The sequence below is a fragment of the Alligator sinensis genome, unplaced genomic scaffold, assembly GCF_000455745.1.
Source record: "Alligator sinensis unplaced genomic scaffold, ASM45574v1 scaffold649_1, whole genome shotgun sequence".
Taxonomy (NCBI): domain Eukaryota; kingdom Metazoa; phylum Chordata; order Crocodylia; family Alligatoridae; genus Alligator; species Alligator sinensis.
Window position 1 is genome coordinate 1,735,079 of NW_005842127.1, and position 16,312 is coordinate 1,751,390.

A 16,312-nucleotide genomic window follows, 5' to 3' on the forward strand; every position below is an offset into this window, starting at 1 on the left:
CCAGCCACCTAGCTGGGGTCATTTGCCCCCAGCATCCTTTCCTGCCCATGGCAGGGGGTCAGACTAGATGATCTGCTTAGGTTCCTTCTGACCCTACCTACTATGAAACTATGAAACATTGGATACATTAAATTTATTTCAGAGCATCGCTGGCTATGGGCTGAACTAGGTGAATAGCAGTCAACTTTTGAAAAAAAGTGGTTGGTTCTTACCACTGCTCCTTTTTTAATTACATTTTTAAAAGCTATGTAAAGAGGCATGAAAGTTGAAAATTCAAGTATTAGCAAGATAGGAAATAATTGTTCATACAATCTTAATTCGACCCCCCCAGGGCACAGAATAGGCAAAATGCCCCTTGCCCTGCACAGCTTCTGATCTCTTCCCCAACCCCATCACCCTCACATACTGATCACTGCATATTCTTTGAGCTGTTGCCCTTCCTGGCCTCCATGCAATAGTGTAACTAGGACAGGGTGAATGGGACACCCACCCCAGGCACTGAGTATGAGGGGCACCAGCATCCCTCTCTGCTGGGAGTTTTTGCCATGGTAGGGGAAGCCCTGCCTGGCCATAGGAGTTGGGCTGTTCAGCATCACACCAAGAAGTGTATCTAGGGGGCAGGGGGTAAATGGTAAGCAAAACAGGGTTCCCACCCCCAACTTCCAGGGGAGCCATTGCCTGCTCCCAATATATCAGAGGGAGAGGAAGCAAATGGGGCACCAGGATCTGCTCCAAGGAAGCTCTACCAAGGGAAAGCTGACACTGCTGATGCTGAACAGGGACAGAGGCAGCCCAGGTAGGTAAGACTGCCTCTCTTCCTCTCACCCATGCAATTGCATGTTCCCCAACCCATTTACCATAGCTCATATACATTCACCACCCTCACCCACGGGGTGCTCAATGAGATCACTAAGCCACTGCCTCTATGCTCGGCCCTGGTGCTGGTGCCCGGCTGCAGTGTGAGATCTGGGGCATCTGGGGCTGCGCACAGACCCCATGTACTGGCCCAATCTGGTATATAGGACCATGTCATCCAGTCTGTGGGCCTCCCCACAAGACCAAAAAATTATCAAGAGAAAAGAGGTGGCAGTATTACTTGCCACAGGGCTCCCGGAGTCATGACAATTAAAACTGCCACTTCTCCCCTGCCACAACGTTCAGACCTATAGACAGCCTGTGACAGGGTCCCACTTCAGGGTGGCTGTGATGCTGCTGGAGTCCCCTCAGATCTTATTTCCCCTTCCCCTCACCTACCACACCTTAGAGAAGTCACACTCAAAAATCAAGTGATAATCACCCCTACAGGCTCTAAGCTCTGTTTGTCCTTAGAATCATAAAAAATTAGGGTTAGAAGGGACCTCGGGAGGTCATCTAGTCCAACCCCCTGCTCAAGACAGGAGCATCCCCAAATATATCATTCCAGGAATCATTCCTTTAAAACCTCCAAGAATGGAGATTCCACAACCTCTCTGGATAACCTGCATACAGGACCTTCACTTAACTTGGTCCTGGCTACAGGGGATGATTTGCTGGGGGATCTACTGACAGAAGATAACCTAGGGGACAGTGACCATCACTCAATTTAATTCACTATCTGGCGTAGGGTGGGAAGGATAACCAGTAGGGTGGAAGTGCTCAACTTCAGAAAGGCTAAATTCAGTATGGTCAGGAGACTAGTTAGCGAGGCACTGAAGAACGGAAGAATTGGTGAGATAGGAGTGCAGGAAGAGTGGTCGTTCCTAAAGGAAGCAATCCTACGGGCACAGAAGGAGACAATCCCTTTGCACAGAAAAGGAGGCAAAGGGGCCAAGAAACCCTCTTGGCTGAACAGGGAAGTCTGGGAAAGCCTAGGGGCTAAAAAAGAAGCATATAGGCTATGGAAACAGGGGGTAGCTACCAAGGCGGAGTTTACTTACTTGGTCTGCACTTGCAGGGAAGCAGTCAAACAGGCCAAAGCTGAAACAGAACTTAGGCTGGCAACAAAAATGAAAGACAACAAAAAGTCCTTCAGGTATATAGGGAGCAAAAAGAAGGTGCAGGGTAGCATAAGCCCCCTACAAGACAAACGAGGGCAATTAGTGACAGATACAGGGGGACAAAGCTGAGCTCTTCAATGAGTTTTTTGACTCTGTATTTCTGAATTTAGTTCAGGACAAATCTCCCTATTGGATCATAGATAGGCGTAAAGGGGAAACCAGACCATTGACTGTTAGCACCGACTTAGTGAAGAGAGACTTGGAGGGGCTGGGTGTGTTTAAGTTAGCAGGCCCGGATGATTTTTATCCAAGGATGCTCGAGGAATTGGCCAGTGTCATAGCAGAGCTACTGGCATGGCTATTTGAGCACTCTTGGCACTCAGGTCAGGTCCCAGAGGACTGGAAAAGGGCCAATGTGCTCCCTATTTTCAAGAAGGGGAGGAAGGAGGATCTGGGTAACTACAGACCAGTTAGTTTCACCTCTATCCTCAGGAAAATCTTTGAAAAAATTAAGGATCACATTTGTGGGAGTCCAACGGGGAAAGCAATGCTAAACGGCAACCAGCACAGATTCATAGCAGGTAGATCCTGCATGACTAACCTTGTTTCTTTTTATGACCAGGTCACAAAATGCTTAGATGCAGGAATCGAGGTGGATGTCATCTACTTGGATTTTAAGAAGGCCTTCGATACAGTATTACATTATACTGTGATAGATAAACTGAGCGACTGTGATGTAGATGACTACACGGTTAGGTGAGTGGCAAATTGGCTTAGGGGTTTCACCTAAAGAGTAGTGGCGGATGGGTCAGTATCGACCAGGAGAGATGTGGGCAGTGGAGTCCCACAAGGCTCATCCCTTGGACTGGTGCTGTTCAAGGTCTTCATCAGCGACTTGGATGAGGGTATAGGAATTCCAAATTCATTGATGATACCAAATTATGGGGTAAAGGTAACACACTAGAGGGTAGGGAACAAATCCAGGTGGATCTGGACAGGTTGGAAAAGTGGGCAGAACAGAATAGGATGCAGTTTAATAAGGACAAATGCAAGGTGCTGCACCTAGGGAGAAGGAATCACCAGCATGCTTACAGGCTGGGGGAGGACCTTCTCAGAAGCACAGCAGTGGAAAGGGATCTCGGAGTCACTGTTGACTCCAAGATGAACATGAGTCATCAGTGTGATGAAGTGATCAGTAAAGATAACTGAACTTTAGCATGCATTAGTAGGCATGTGGCAGTGCACTGGGTGTGCCTGCCACTTTAAGGGCCTGGAGCTGGCAGCCTCCAGGTGCCTGATTAGGGTAGCCATTTTAGAGGCAAGGGCTGTCTATATAAGCAGGGCAGTTTGGCTGCTGGAGGCCAGGCAGGTACACTGCCTGGCCGTAGGGCTGCTGTGAATGACCCGGAGGTAAGGGGGAGCTGCAAGGGGTTGGTAAGGAGGCTCCTGGTCCTGGGCATGACCTGAAACTGCGCCCTGTCGGGAGTGGGTGGCCTGGTGGGGCTCTCAGTGGCGCGGGAGCCCCCAGGAAGTGCCAGGCCAGTTATCACCCTGGTGAAAGGTGGATCGGGGCGCCTTAACCCCTAGCTCCCACCACCACCGGGTGGGTTACCCTTGTGTTTGTTGGGGGGGGGCCTGGAGGGCCAGTGTTGTGAGGGGCCCAGAGAGGGCGGACCCCGAAAGCATGATTCAGTACAGGGCATGGTGCTGCGGTTGCCCCTAGGAGAAAGAGAGTAGTGGCACGGTGAGGCCCGAGGATGTGAGTGAGTGGCTAGAGACCCAGCCCGAAGGGGAGAGTACCCTCGACTGGCCCAAGCTGGGGCCAGGACTATGGGAGTCAAAAGGGCCAGGGGCCCACTGCGAGGGACACCCAAGAGCTGGGGACCTGGGGTCCCGACTGGCCTGGAGGTGGGCCAGGGCAAGTGGCTGAAGGTCCTGGGGGGACCACACCCGAGAGGGGAACATGGCTTCGGGGGGGGCTAGGTAGCCCGGATGACGGCGGCTCTCCTCTCTTCTGACATCGGGGCGCTAGCTGGGCAGCCTCCTGCTTAATTGTCATCAGATTGAATCAATTATCATCAAAGGCGTGGCGGGCGAGATAGGCGGGGGGGGTCCCACCCAGGCTGGGGAGATCAGCCCCGAGGAGGCCCCCTGTCACAAGGTGCATGACAAACAGGTCCAAGGAAGTGATGCTTTCCCTTTAATTGGTCAGGCCGCAGTTGGAGTACCACGTCCAGTTTTGGGGGGCCACACTTCAAGAGGAATGTGGACAACCTTTAGAGGATTCAGAGGAGGGTCACTTGTATGGTTGGGTGCCTGCGGACAAAGTCCTACAAGGAGAGATTGAGGACCCTGGATCTCTTCAGCCTCCACAAGAGAAGGTTGAGAAGGGATCTTTTGGCTGCCTACAAATTCATCAATGCAGGGCAGCAAGGAATAGGAGATACTCTGTTTACCACGACACCCCTTGGAGTCACTAGGAACAACAGCCACAAACTGACAGACAGCAGATTTAGGTTAGACATCAGAAAGAACTTCTTTACGATAAGGGTTGCCAAAATCTGGAATGGGCTACCAAGGGAGGTGGTGCTCTCCCCTACCTTGGGGGTCTTTAAGAGGAGGCTAGACAGGCACCTGGCTGGAGTCGTCTGACCCCAGAGCTCATTCCGGCCCAGGGCAGGGGGTCAGACTCAATGATCTCCTGAGGTCCCTTCCAACCCTAGCATCTATGAATCTATAACCTGTTTTAGTGCTTTACTACCCTTCTCATGAGAGAGTATTTTCCTATTATCTAACCTAAACTTCCCTTGCTGCAACTTGAGACTGTTGCTCCTTGTTCTGTCATCTGCCACCACTGAGAACAGTCTAGCTCCATCCTCTTTTGAACCACTCTTCAGGTAGCTGAGGGCTGCTATTAAATCCCCTCTTAGTCTTCTCTCCTCCAGACTAAATAAGCCCAATTCCCTCAGCCTCTCCTCTTAGTCATGTGCCCCACATCCCTAACTATTTTTGGTGCCCTCCACTGGACTCTCTCCAACTTATTCACATCCTTTCTACTGTGGGGGGCCTAAAATGGGACACAGTACTCCAGATGTGGCCTCACATGTGCCAAATACAGGGGAAGAATCGCTTCTCTGGATCTGCTGGCAAAGCTCCTACTAATGCAGCCCAGGATGCCATTAACCTTCTTGGCAACAAGGACACACTGTTGGCTCATATTCATCTTATTGTCCACTGTAACTCCCAGGTCCTTTTCTGCAGAGCTGTTGCTTAGCTAGTTGGTTCCTAACTGGTACCAGTGCATGGGATTGTTCTGGCCCAAGTCCAGGACTTTGTATTTGTCCTTACTGAACCTCATTAGATTTCTCTCATTTGTCAAGGTGTCTCTGAATCCTGGCCCCACCCTCCAGTGTATCTACCATTTGGTGCCATCTGCAAACTTGTTAAGGGTGCACTTGTTAAAAGGTGTGGTGGGGGGGGGCACAGATCGAGGCTCCCATGGTGAGGGAAGGAGTGGGGCTGGGGCAGGGGCAGAAACAGGTGAGGCCCAGCCAGGGAGGGGCAGGGCATGGGACGGAAACATGAGCGGCTTGTCCAGGGGGTGGTTCCCGCCAGGGTGTGTACCCCTGGGGAAGCAAGGGGGGCATGTGCCCCTGGATTTGTGTGGGGTGAGGGTGGGCTGCCACAGTAGTCTGGGGCTAGTGGCAGTGCCAGGATCTCCTCGACAGGGGGGTTGGGCTGGGGTTGTACACGGGTGCCCCAAATGCAGCCCTGGCCCAACCCCCCTGCTGGGAAGAGCCCAGCACCACTCCTGGCCCCAGCCAACAGACACAGCCTGCCCCGCACATGAATCCAGGGGGCACATGCCCCCACCCTGGGGGTGCACACAGTGGCAGGAGTGCCCCTCCCCTGCCCCACACCCCACAGATGAGCTGTCCCATGCCCCACCTGGGCAATACCTGCCCCTGCCCCATTCCCTCCCTCACCACAGGGGCCTCGATCTGTCCCACTATGCCCCTTCCCCACCACAGACATACTGGCCGGACACTGCTCTCCAAGCTGCAGGGCTGCATATCAGCAATCAGATTGGTGTTGGGCGATGCGACTTGTTACAAATCGGCCATTGATACTGGCCAAAAAAAATCTTTATTGGTGCACTCTTAGCATTTATGTTGGTTTAAATTTACTGTGCAGTAAATTACTGCACAGCAAGTAAGAATAGGTTGGCATCTATATGTGCAAGTGACTTAGGACTAAATTTAGTCCCAGATCAGAGCAGCCTGACACTTGCCCCTGTGGCCACCGGGGAGAGCTCCAGCCTCTCGTCACATGGCTGCCAGCCTTTGGGACTAAGTTTAGTCCCAAACTGAAGCCAGAGCAAGATGCCAACACTTGGGACTAACTTCAGTCCCACCAGGAAGAGCCCAGCACAGCTGAAGCCTGTCTAGTCTGGCTCTGTAGGCTGCCAAGGAAAGAACTGTGGATTGAGATGGCTATGGCCTGAGCTATTAACTGAGACCCTGCAACAGTGAGGACTTTGAGTTAAGGTAGGGTACAAGCTGCTGTAGCCTGGGAGGCCAAGAACCAGGAGGGAGAGAGAGAAAGAGGGAGAGAGAGAGCCCAGTACCCAAGAAAGGCAGTGACAGGGCCAGAGGCCAAGGACAGAAATTGATAAAGGCATAAAGACTTGAGTCCAAGAGTGACAGAGACTGATAAAGACATAAGAAGTTGAACAGATTAGAGCAGAAATTGGGGCTAAATCCACACTGATGAGTAATAGGTAATACCTGCAAGGCAGGGGCATGGCTGTAGAAAAGGTCAGAGGCCATGAATGGCCATTAAGGCAATCAGAGCACTGGAAGGCAACAATGTGCCAGGAGGGCTAGAATTAGCCTAAGGGTGGAACAGAGGTAGGTGGGGGTTGCCAGGAACCAGTAGACTTGAGAGAGAAAAGGGCTTGCTCTGGGCCCTTAAGGGAGCCTCCCTTTTTCCTAAATAAAATATTAACAGGAAGGCATGGCAGATGAGAGCAAAGGAGGGGAGGGTACTTGGAGAGCCAAAACCGAGCAGGACTCATGAGGCCACCAGGTTGTGTTGCAGCAGCTCCCAGGACTCAGTCCTGCTACACCAGGTTTTATGTACTGCTTTCTAGCAGAAGTCTGGTCTGTTAAAATGTATAACAATTTGGTGGTGTATCTGAACATTTAAAGGCTATTTAAAACATAACTTCAAGGCAGAGTTCTGTTCTGTTTTTAGTACAAACTCGCTTATTGTACATCCCTGTACATACACTCAAACCTAGAGAAATACAGTAATATAAAGCTGATAAAAACAGGAGAAAGATTATAATTAAATGATTTAACCCACAAAAAATTACATGCATTAAACTTTACAGCTGTCTATATAAAAAAAAAAAAAGACAAATGAGAGACTAACATGGGTCCCCATGTTTATAGGGTCTCAGTGCCCCAAGAACAAGTTTTCTTGGTTGGTGAGGAGACCTGTGGTCAATTATAGAACCTCTGTCTTGGGTTTGAAAACTAAAGTCGTAGTCTTTCTGTTTGGAACACCGTAATACCGTAACAGTCATGTGGGTGACACTCAACCTGCTCTTAACACTTATGTACCTACCATCGTGGCACTGCCTGCTAACTAGTTGGCAGTTTCAGCAGAAATGAAGAGACTAGGGATTAAATTGGCAAGAGCTGAAGTAAACAGTGCTATCCTCTTAAGCGCTGTCAAGCTTTGATATCCTTCCACCAAAACAGGATGCTACTCAAGGTAGATTCTGAAAAGCCTTGCATCTTCTTTTTTTGCATTGCATTGCAAAAAAAAGGATTATTTTTTTTTTGTGATTTCTTAGTTGGTCTAATAAAAGGTATCATCTCTGAACCAAGAGTTCTAGCATTTTACATTTCTTGTCTCAGACCAACATGGTTACCAAATACATCCCTTGCATATCTTCTCTTGCATTTTTCAGAGTTGACAAGGGTGACTTTAAAACATCATTCATTATGCTTCAGAGTTAGCATTCAACTGAAAAGAAAGGGTACTGTCCCTACCACTCAAACTCCCCTTTTTACATTGTATGCAGACAGACAGATTTCACTGCATCAGTTATGTAGTTCACATTTTTTAAGTTTTGCTTGCAATGTTAAGCACTGCAGACTACGATTGTTTTTGATTGGCTGAATGACAGTTTAAATTAATCAAGTCTAAGATCATAGAATGAAAAATGGTACGTAAAAAATAATGACTCAAGCATGAACCCACATCAGCCTGATTTCTGTTCTCAAATCACTAGGTGGCTCATCCAGTTAAATGCAGAAACACAGTGATGGATATAAGTTTGTCCTGCCTGTACTACAACTATGGAAATAGGAGTGGCTTCCCAGAGGAACTGATCCAACCACTTTCACAAGCACACAGCATGAAAAAGTGTGAACATCTAATCCTTTTAGCTTTATCAGTGAACACAAACCTGCTGCTATGAGTGAGTCTAGAAATCCGCGAAACCATCCCTTGTCTTCAAGTTCCAGTATCAGGTTGAGAAACATTCCCGCAGCAGCAGTTGTTCCGTTCTTTTCTTCAGCCTGAATCCTTTCTATGACTTCTGCAAATAAGCCAGATGACAGAACTGGTATGAGCTTAAGGGTGATGGTGTGCCACTGATGTAGCTTGCTGCAGGGTCTACACCAGGGGTGGGCAAAATGCAGCCCAGGGGCTGGATGCAGCCTGCCAGGCCATTCTATCTGGCCCGTGGGGCCCCTAAAAAAAAATTTAAAAATTAATATTTACCTGCCCTGGGCTGCCTGTCATGCGGTCCTCAATGGCTTGCCAAAACCCAGTAAGCAGCCCTCTGCCCAAAATAATTGCCCACCCCTGGTCTACACTCTGTGAATATTTATTAGCTGTGCTCACAATATGGGTGTTTGCTAGTCACTGTCCTTCCAGAGGCAGAGAAAGGAAAGTATATCCCCCTGTTAAGTGGGAAAATCTTTGGAGATAGCCAAATTATACCATATAATTAAGATTGAAAACTTTCAGGTGAAACTGTTAAAGCCAAAAAGGGGGTTTTGCAACACAAGTCTTCCTGCATTTAAGGGCATCACTGGCTAATTAGTCTTTGAAAAAATTGACTTCCACATGCTCACTAAGCCCCACTTTGGGTGCTGCAGAAGCCAGGACTGTGGTGCCTGTGAAGTAAACATCACCAGCCATTACCAGAAGTGCAGCTCCCCACTGTAACTGGGAATGCTTGGCAGGAAGTGTTCTGAGTTGCAAAGATCCCCCGGACCAAACAGAAGTTCACTGTTGGTTCCAAGTGGGAGGGAAATCTAGCTGCTGGCTGCCAACTTGCAGCCAGCTTCCCCTAGAAACAGCCACTCCTTTCTCCCATCCTATTCCCATTTCAGAATGGGAGGGGGGAAAAGAAGCAGAGGGAACTCATTCTAGGGGTTCCCCAGCCAGCGCTGAAGGGTGGGATGGGCAAATTCGAGCCCCCCCCACCATGAAGGCACTCCAATATACTCACCCCACCTTCTAGCAGGGTCCAAAAAGCCCCCAGGCTGAACGCCCTCCACCCGCTTTCCCCCCCTCCCATTCTGAAAACAGCTCAAGCTGGCAGGCAGCACAGACAGAAGTTTCCAACTAGACACCCTGTTTTGAAATGTCTTCATCTGAACCCTCATGCAATGGGGAGTCATATTTTCACCTGATCAGCCATTCTTTAAGCTGTCTGCAGCCATCCACTTGTGCTTGATTAAAAATTGGGTGAAAATTTTCATTTGTCTGTGCCCTCCAAGGCTCTGATTTAAGATTTAACCCATTTGCAGCTTTTGCTAGAGCCTCTGTGCAGCAGCTGAATATGGCAGCAACCCTTAATATACTAAGGGGCAACCGTTTTAGCAGGTGTGCCACAAACAAGCCTTGTGTGTTCCCTTAAGTGCTACTCCAATCCCCTTCTGCTATCCTATCTCCTGCTCTGCTTTCTGCTCCCTGCCTTGTACCGCCCTGTCCAATCAGCCAGGTGCTACATCATATGCTCAGTGCTGTCCGTACCAAGTGCACCACAGGTTGGTCATCCCTGCACATTCTAGTCTTTCCTGCATGTTCTAATAACCAAGGATCCAGGTGTTCCCGTTGCCATGGAAAAATGCAGTAAAATGTGGATTTTCTCATTTTACAGAGAAAAACCTGGATTTTCTTCTTTAAAGGAGAAAAATGCAGGAAACATTGGTTTTCTCCTTGCAGGCGGGCAGAAGCAGGCTGGTGGTGTGTCACCATGGCGGCACTTGGCTTGCGGCAGTGGCACCAAGCTTCCCCACCCAGCTCTGCCCTGCTGCACTGGGTCCCACTCACTGGGCTTTGGAGGCCCCCGAGCGAGGGCCGCAGGGCGGAGAGCCTGCGCCTACAGTGGGCAGCCCTTGCCCACTCCTCCCCCACCACAGGATCCGCTCCAGCCGTGATACCTATGGGGGAGGAGGAGCGGGGCACCACGCTCCGCCACACAAGCCACTGCCTCCCATGAGTGGTAGGCAGGGCTCAAGCACTGCTGCAGGGGGCTGTTGACCCAGGTCCCTGGCCCCATACCCCTGGCAGTTAGGGGCCACCTCCAGCAGGACTGGGGCAGGGTGAGGTCCTGCGGGTGGGGAGTGAGGGGCATCAGCAGGGCTGGGGGGCTGCGGGTAGGGGAGTAACAGATTCTTAATCAGAAAATTTGCATTTTTATCAGCAGATTTGCAATTTTTAAGACAAAGAAAACCAGGATCCCTGGTTATGACCATTAGTTAAATCCTAGAAGAGCCTCCAAGCCCCAGTCATGGACTAAGACTCTACTGTGCTAGGTGCCTACCATGAGAAATAAAAAGATGATCCCTGTTCTCAATAAGCTAAAGATTGGCACCTTGTAGAGGATACACCTCAAACCTCAGGCAACAAGGTGCACAGGGGAAGGGACAGGGGGAAGGGGCAGCCATACAGGGCACAGAGGGCCCTGACCCTGATCCCAGCTCTGCTCCATTCCCTCCCATCCGGGTCCAGTCCCAGCACCCCGACTCCCGCCCCTCCCTCCACGTCCCTTTCCCCGCAGACTTCCCTGCAGGGAGGAGGGGGCGTGCACATGCACACATGCAGTCAGCCCTCCCCCAAAACATTTTCTCCCTCTGCCCATGAGAGCATTCCAGCTTTTTACTCTTCTGTGAAACATGACACATCATAACCAGAAGGAAATGTGACTCTACATCTTGCTCGCCACTAAACAGCTTCAAGGTAAACAGACTATTCCAACTTTTCTCTGAGCCTAACCTGCAAAAAATGAACTATACCAAACAGGAGATTTTACCATGTCTTTAATTCTCCTATGAAATATGAACTTTAATTTCTATCTAGGAGAACTTTTACAATCTTTTCTCCTATGCCTAAAGAAGGGTGCCTGTTGCCCGAAAGCTTGCAAATACTTTTTTTTGCAAAAATCTAGTTGGTCTAATAAAAGATATCACACCCTTACCACAAATTCTGATTCTTTTTGCCTCTAGACTAATACAGCTACAACCTGTGTACATGCACACACACTGTCCTTGGTTCAAGGTTTAGATTCTTTTTAAACAACACGTATACACCCTAAATCAGTAGAAATACCTTTCTTAGAAATGAAGCCAGAAAGAGAGATGAGGAAGTAGGGGCAGGAGGCAAAAACAAGCAGAAGTAACAAAAGGGGAAAAGGAACAACACAAACTGCTAAAACTGGCACCAGTCAGAAACCAACCATGCACCGCTGTGGCACTTGCTCTCCAGAGCAATCAAGACGCAGGATCTTGCCCCCCCAACATGTCCTGAACCCACCCACAACATGCCCAGTGGATCTCTCACCATCAGGGAGCCATTCCCTCATGTTGCTTAAAATATACACAGGGTTCAGTGTCGTCACAATATAGTTCTTGTAGAACTGCAGGGCCACCTTCTCTTCCGCAGTCATTTGTGCTCAGGCTTATTCGGATGGCTGTTGCTGAAGAATTAGATTCCCGATTTACTTTCTAACCTGCACATGCAAAAGAAGGAAAAAATCCCTTTGGAGCAAAGTGCTCCAAGGAGGAAGGAATCCCCCACCCTTCTCAGGGCTGTGGCAGCAGAGACCCAGGCAAGGATCTTCTACCCAGCCCTTTAAAGAAAAGGGTACAGCTGTAAATTGAATTCATAGTCCCTCCAATTAGAATAGCTTCTTGGATATCAGCTGACTCGGAGACAAAGAAAAAAAATAGAAGAGACTGAGCCTGTAAGGGTGGGAGGAAGAGAAGAAAGGAAACCGAAACTTGAAGCCTGTGCAAAAGAGGTGTGGCCAATGCAACTGCCAGGGTAGCAGCTAGTGTGTGACACTAGCAGATGCAGCAAAGTAGGAAATGGGTGAGCTAAATATTCACTTTCCCCAAGTTATTTAAAGAAAAAGAAGGGTGCATGTGCCTGAAAGCTTGCAAATAAAGAATACTTTTTTGCAACTCTCTGGTTGGGCTAATAAAAGATATCACCTCCCCAGGAGTTCTGATTTAAAAAAAAAAAGTCACACCAACCATGCCATACCTAGGTATGCAAGCAAATCCACAGCCAGCTGACTCAAAGGCAGTCAAATAACTTTGATTTGATACAAGTTCCCCCTCTCCTTCCTTCCACCTCTGTCCCTAGAAAGGTTTGAAATAATCAGCTGCAAGATCCTAAATCTTAAGAGTCAAAAATCCCTTCCAAAGAAACAAGTGTAAGTGCCGAGAGCTGGTGTTTACACAGATTTCTGAGTTAGGATAGCTTGGCAAATTAAATCCTCTCAAGAACATAAATAAAACAACAGGAAATTAGAAGGTGTTGGTTATAGCCATGTCACTCTAAAGACATAGGCAAACACTGCTCTTTTGGTAAATGTGGATCTTTTATTAGACCAACTGAATAGTACAATGCAGGCACAGCTCACTCTGGGCAGAAGGCTCTGGGAGCGGGGACTATGCCCTCCCGCTGCTCACCCAGCCGGGGCGGGACAGTGCCACTGCAGTGCTTCAGACAAGTGACGCACAGCATCAGAAGCCGCTTCAGCCTAACCACACCTCCTGGACAAGCCATGGCCTTGCCCTGCTGTGCCCCGGCTGGGCAAACAGCCGATCATGAGGGCAGGTGCACGCACCCAGGTCGGGAAGGGGCTGGTGGCAGGCTATGGGGAGTTTTAGGGTGGCTGGAGCTCCCCCATAGCTGCCGCTTCACTGCGCTCTGCAGGGCCGGCCTGGGAGCACATGTTCGCTCCCATGCCCTCCTGGACTGGTGGCCTGAGCCCCCCTCCCTGAGTCCCGCGCCTCCCCATCACAGCTGGGCAGCTTGTCTCAGCCCCAATCCCCCCCTCACTGTGGGGGCATTGATCTGCCCCACCCTTCCCTCCCCCCTCAACAAACTTACCAACTGGAGTCAGCTGTGTCCAGCGTGGTCAAGGACTGCTGCCTGTTCAGTCTATGGCCAAATCTTCAAACTGGTGCCTAATCTCTCTGAATCGATTCGGAGGCTTCCAGTTCAATTTGGAGCTTTTAATGGGTCTCCAGCTTTGATTCTGATTTGGAGCTTCGGCCACCAAATCGGGCCGAATGTCCTCTGAATTGAATTGGCTACCGAAGCTTCGCACAACCCTAATGCTAAACATGTGAAGCATACCTATAGTGAGGAAATGGAACTAATAATTTCTCCTGCTGCATTATACAAGGTTTTATGAGAAGATCTTATACTTCTATACACCTAAGATTTTTTTATCATAATTGGAAAAGTGAAGCTTTTCTACTTTTTCAACTCCTAGTTACAGTTGCAGAAGTTTCAGCTGCACTTCTTTAAATAAATTCCGTCATTGAACTGAAACATTAGCTTCAGTGAATATGAAGACGACATTCTCTTTGAAGACGACATTCTCTTTGCACTTGAAGGCAAAAGATGATTTAGCACTTCAAAGGTGTTAGCCAGTGACTTTCAAGTTCTACTGTTTACCATCTTTAAAAGATGAGCAGTAAATATCTGATTAATATTTTCGAATTAAAAACATAATTGCAGTCAACAAAGACCTCAATCCCCCTTGTCAGGTTCCAGATTAAAACACTGTACACAGGCATGACTAATATGCAAGAGATGGTCTAGTAAGACAGTTTCTAAAAAGGAAAGCACCTTGCTAGTCTCTTTTTAAATAGGCAGAAATCAACAGTGAGCTGAAACAGAGCAAAATTTCAAGCCTGTCTTCACTTGTATTATGTCCAATCCCATACAAAAAATGCACACATTAACAGTACATTGTTTCTCATTATGAAAAGTTAACTCAATGGTTATTAACCTTTATAGACTCTAGGCACCCCTCAGAAAATGTCAGCACTTGGTTTTCACCCATTTTTGACTACAGAAAAATAATAGAGCAATTCTCCTGTTACAAAGAACTCAGAAAGATGGCATCATGTCACAATGTTTTTAACACCATGGATTTCCTGTTTGAAATCTCTGGGCTTATCTTGTGAAGTACGTTTGCACTTAATGCTAAAATTGTGTGCTACCCTCAAAAGGATCTCAAGTCACTCTGGATGAGAATCACTGGGTTAACTGGTTCCATATAAGGGCTAAGGCAGAAATGTCACTGAAAGAATCATCAACAATAGACAATTATACTTTTTCAGGACTCTACTATTGGAAATTATTAGGGAGCTTGAAACTACACTGAAAATATAAGCGTTCAAGGTTAACAAAGAAGATACTATTTTTATACGGTATATGCTAGATTTAGATATAGCGCTATATGCAACAGTAGTACTGAATTGTTAAAGAGAATAATTAAACATGTTCTGCAAGTTATAACCTAGACTGAATTTCTGAGGGATCCTGAAAATATACCTGCATTAATTCTGAACACAAACAGCTCAACTATGCTAGAAGTTACCAGGATAGTCCTTCAAATGGTGTTGTAAGCCTATGGCAACTTTAATAAAGATTTGGACAGTTAAGTATGTCGCTTCAAAAAAATAAAAAAGAAATTAAAAAAAAAAAAAAGAAAGAAAAGGGGGGAGGGGAGGAAGTACAAAATGCATACAAGATGTGGAAGCCAATAGACTGACGTCCCTGAATATAAACATACCTGGAAGCCAAATGGACAAAGGCTGCATGCTTTCCACCCCCACCCACCCCCGCCATTATACCAGCTCAAGTCAAGAGCCCCTTGGGCCACACACTGCATGGGCACTCCTCTCCTCCTCCTCCAGAGCTGCATCATGCAGGCAGGAGCCCCAGCTTCACCCTCAGCTCCCTGGCCCTGCAAGCTGCACTGTTCCACACTGCCCCGTTCCCTGGGACAGAGGCAGGAAGTGGAAGCTGGAGGAGGGACAGGGAGCCCTGAGACTCTCTCTGGGTGCTGCGATAGTGGGAGCGACTGTGGCATAGGGGGCCACAATTTAACCCCTAATGAGTGACCAGCTGGACAGCCCTGACTTAAAGCAACAGAATCAGCTAAGCATTTCAAATGATGAGTGTTTGTAAAAGCATGTTCGTTTTTAGACACAGAAATAAGGTTTTAGTCTGGACTGTTCCTTTACAGATTGGATTTTTGTAATGCGTTCATTTTAAAAGATCAGAGAGAACTTCACTTAATTTGCTCTTTCACAACCAGAGATATAGACTTTAATAGGGTAACCATGCTCCTGCGTATTCCATAAATAGTTAGCATACACTAGGATATAATAAAACTGAAAACTTAAAAGATAGCATTGAAATAGTTTAAACATTTTCCTCTTGCATGTGCCTCAACAGTTCCCACACCAGATTATCATTAGTCTGGAATAGGTTTCAACCCCTCAGGCATTTCTATCTGCTCCTCACCCATCCTAGTCTGAATCCATAGAAATCACTGCCACTACAAATATCTTTCTCCTATCTTCCTTCCTTCTCTAACTGAATCACATTCCAACCATTTAATCCCATATACAAACACCTAATCCCTCACTTGCATGACTGCATTTGTTCCTCATTGTCCCCTTCTCCATTTTATGTACTATCCTTATGTTGCCAACCATGCCTTCCCCTCCTTTTGTAGATTTTTTTTTAGCAATAATTATCCCTTTTTAAAAATCGGTAACTTCTCAACATCCTTCCTTTGTCTTGTCCTATGATCATAAACTCTATTGTCTGCAGCAAGTTACATTGTAATTCACAGGTCTAGATGTTATACTCTAGATTTATTTATAAAATTGTGCAGAGGCACCTCTGTTAGGCACTAGGAACCTACTGCATGAATTAAAATATATGATAATATATTTTATGAAGTATTGTGCATGCATGAATATCCAGCC

General features: G+C 47.7%; 1 protein-coding gene across 3 annotated transcripts in view; it reads right to left on the reverse strand.

Moving 5' to 3' along the window:
• DDX58 (DExD/H-box helicase 58) overlaps positions 1-12,222 on the reverse strand; it is a 40,734-nt gene extending 28,512 nt beyond the window's left edge. The window contains exons 1-2 of one of the 3 annotated variants that reach the window (XM_006024968.3): positions 11,847-12,222; positions 8,458-8,589 (exon numbers count right to left, since the gene is read on the reverse strand). In XM_006024968.3, coding sequence (XP_006025030.1) covers positions 8,458-8,589; positions 11,847-11,952 — 238 coding nt within the window. In that variant the 5' untranslated portion in view covers positions 11,953-12,222. Of the gene's footprint in view, positions 1-8,457; positions 8,591-11,846 lie in introns of those variants that run through there. The other 2 variants (XM_025205737.1, XM_025205738.1) reach the window with 2 other exon arrangements.
• Between the last annotated feature and the right edge of the window lie 4,090 nt (positions 12,223-16,312).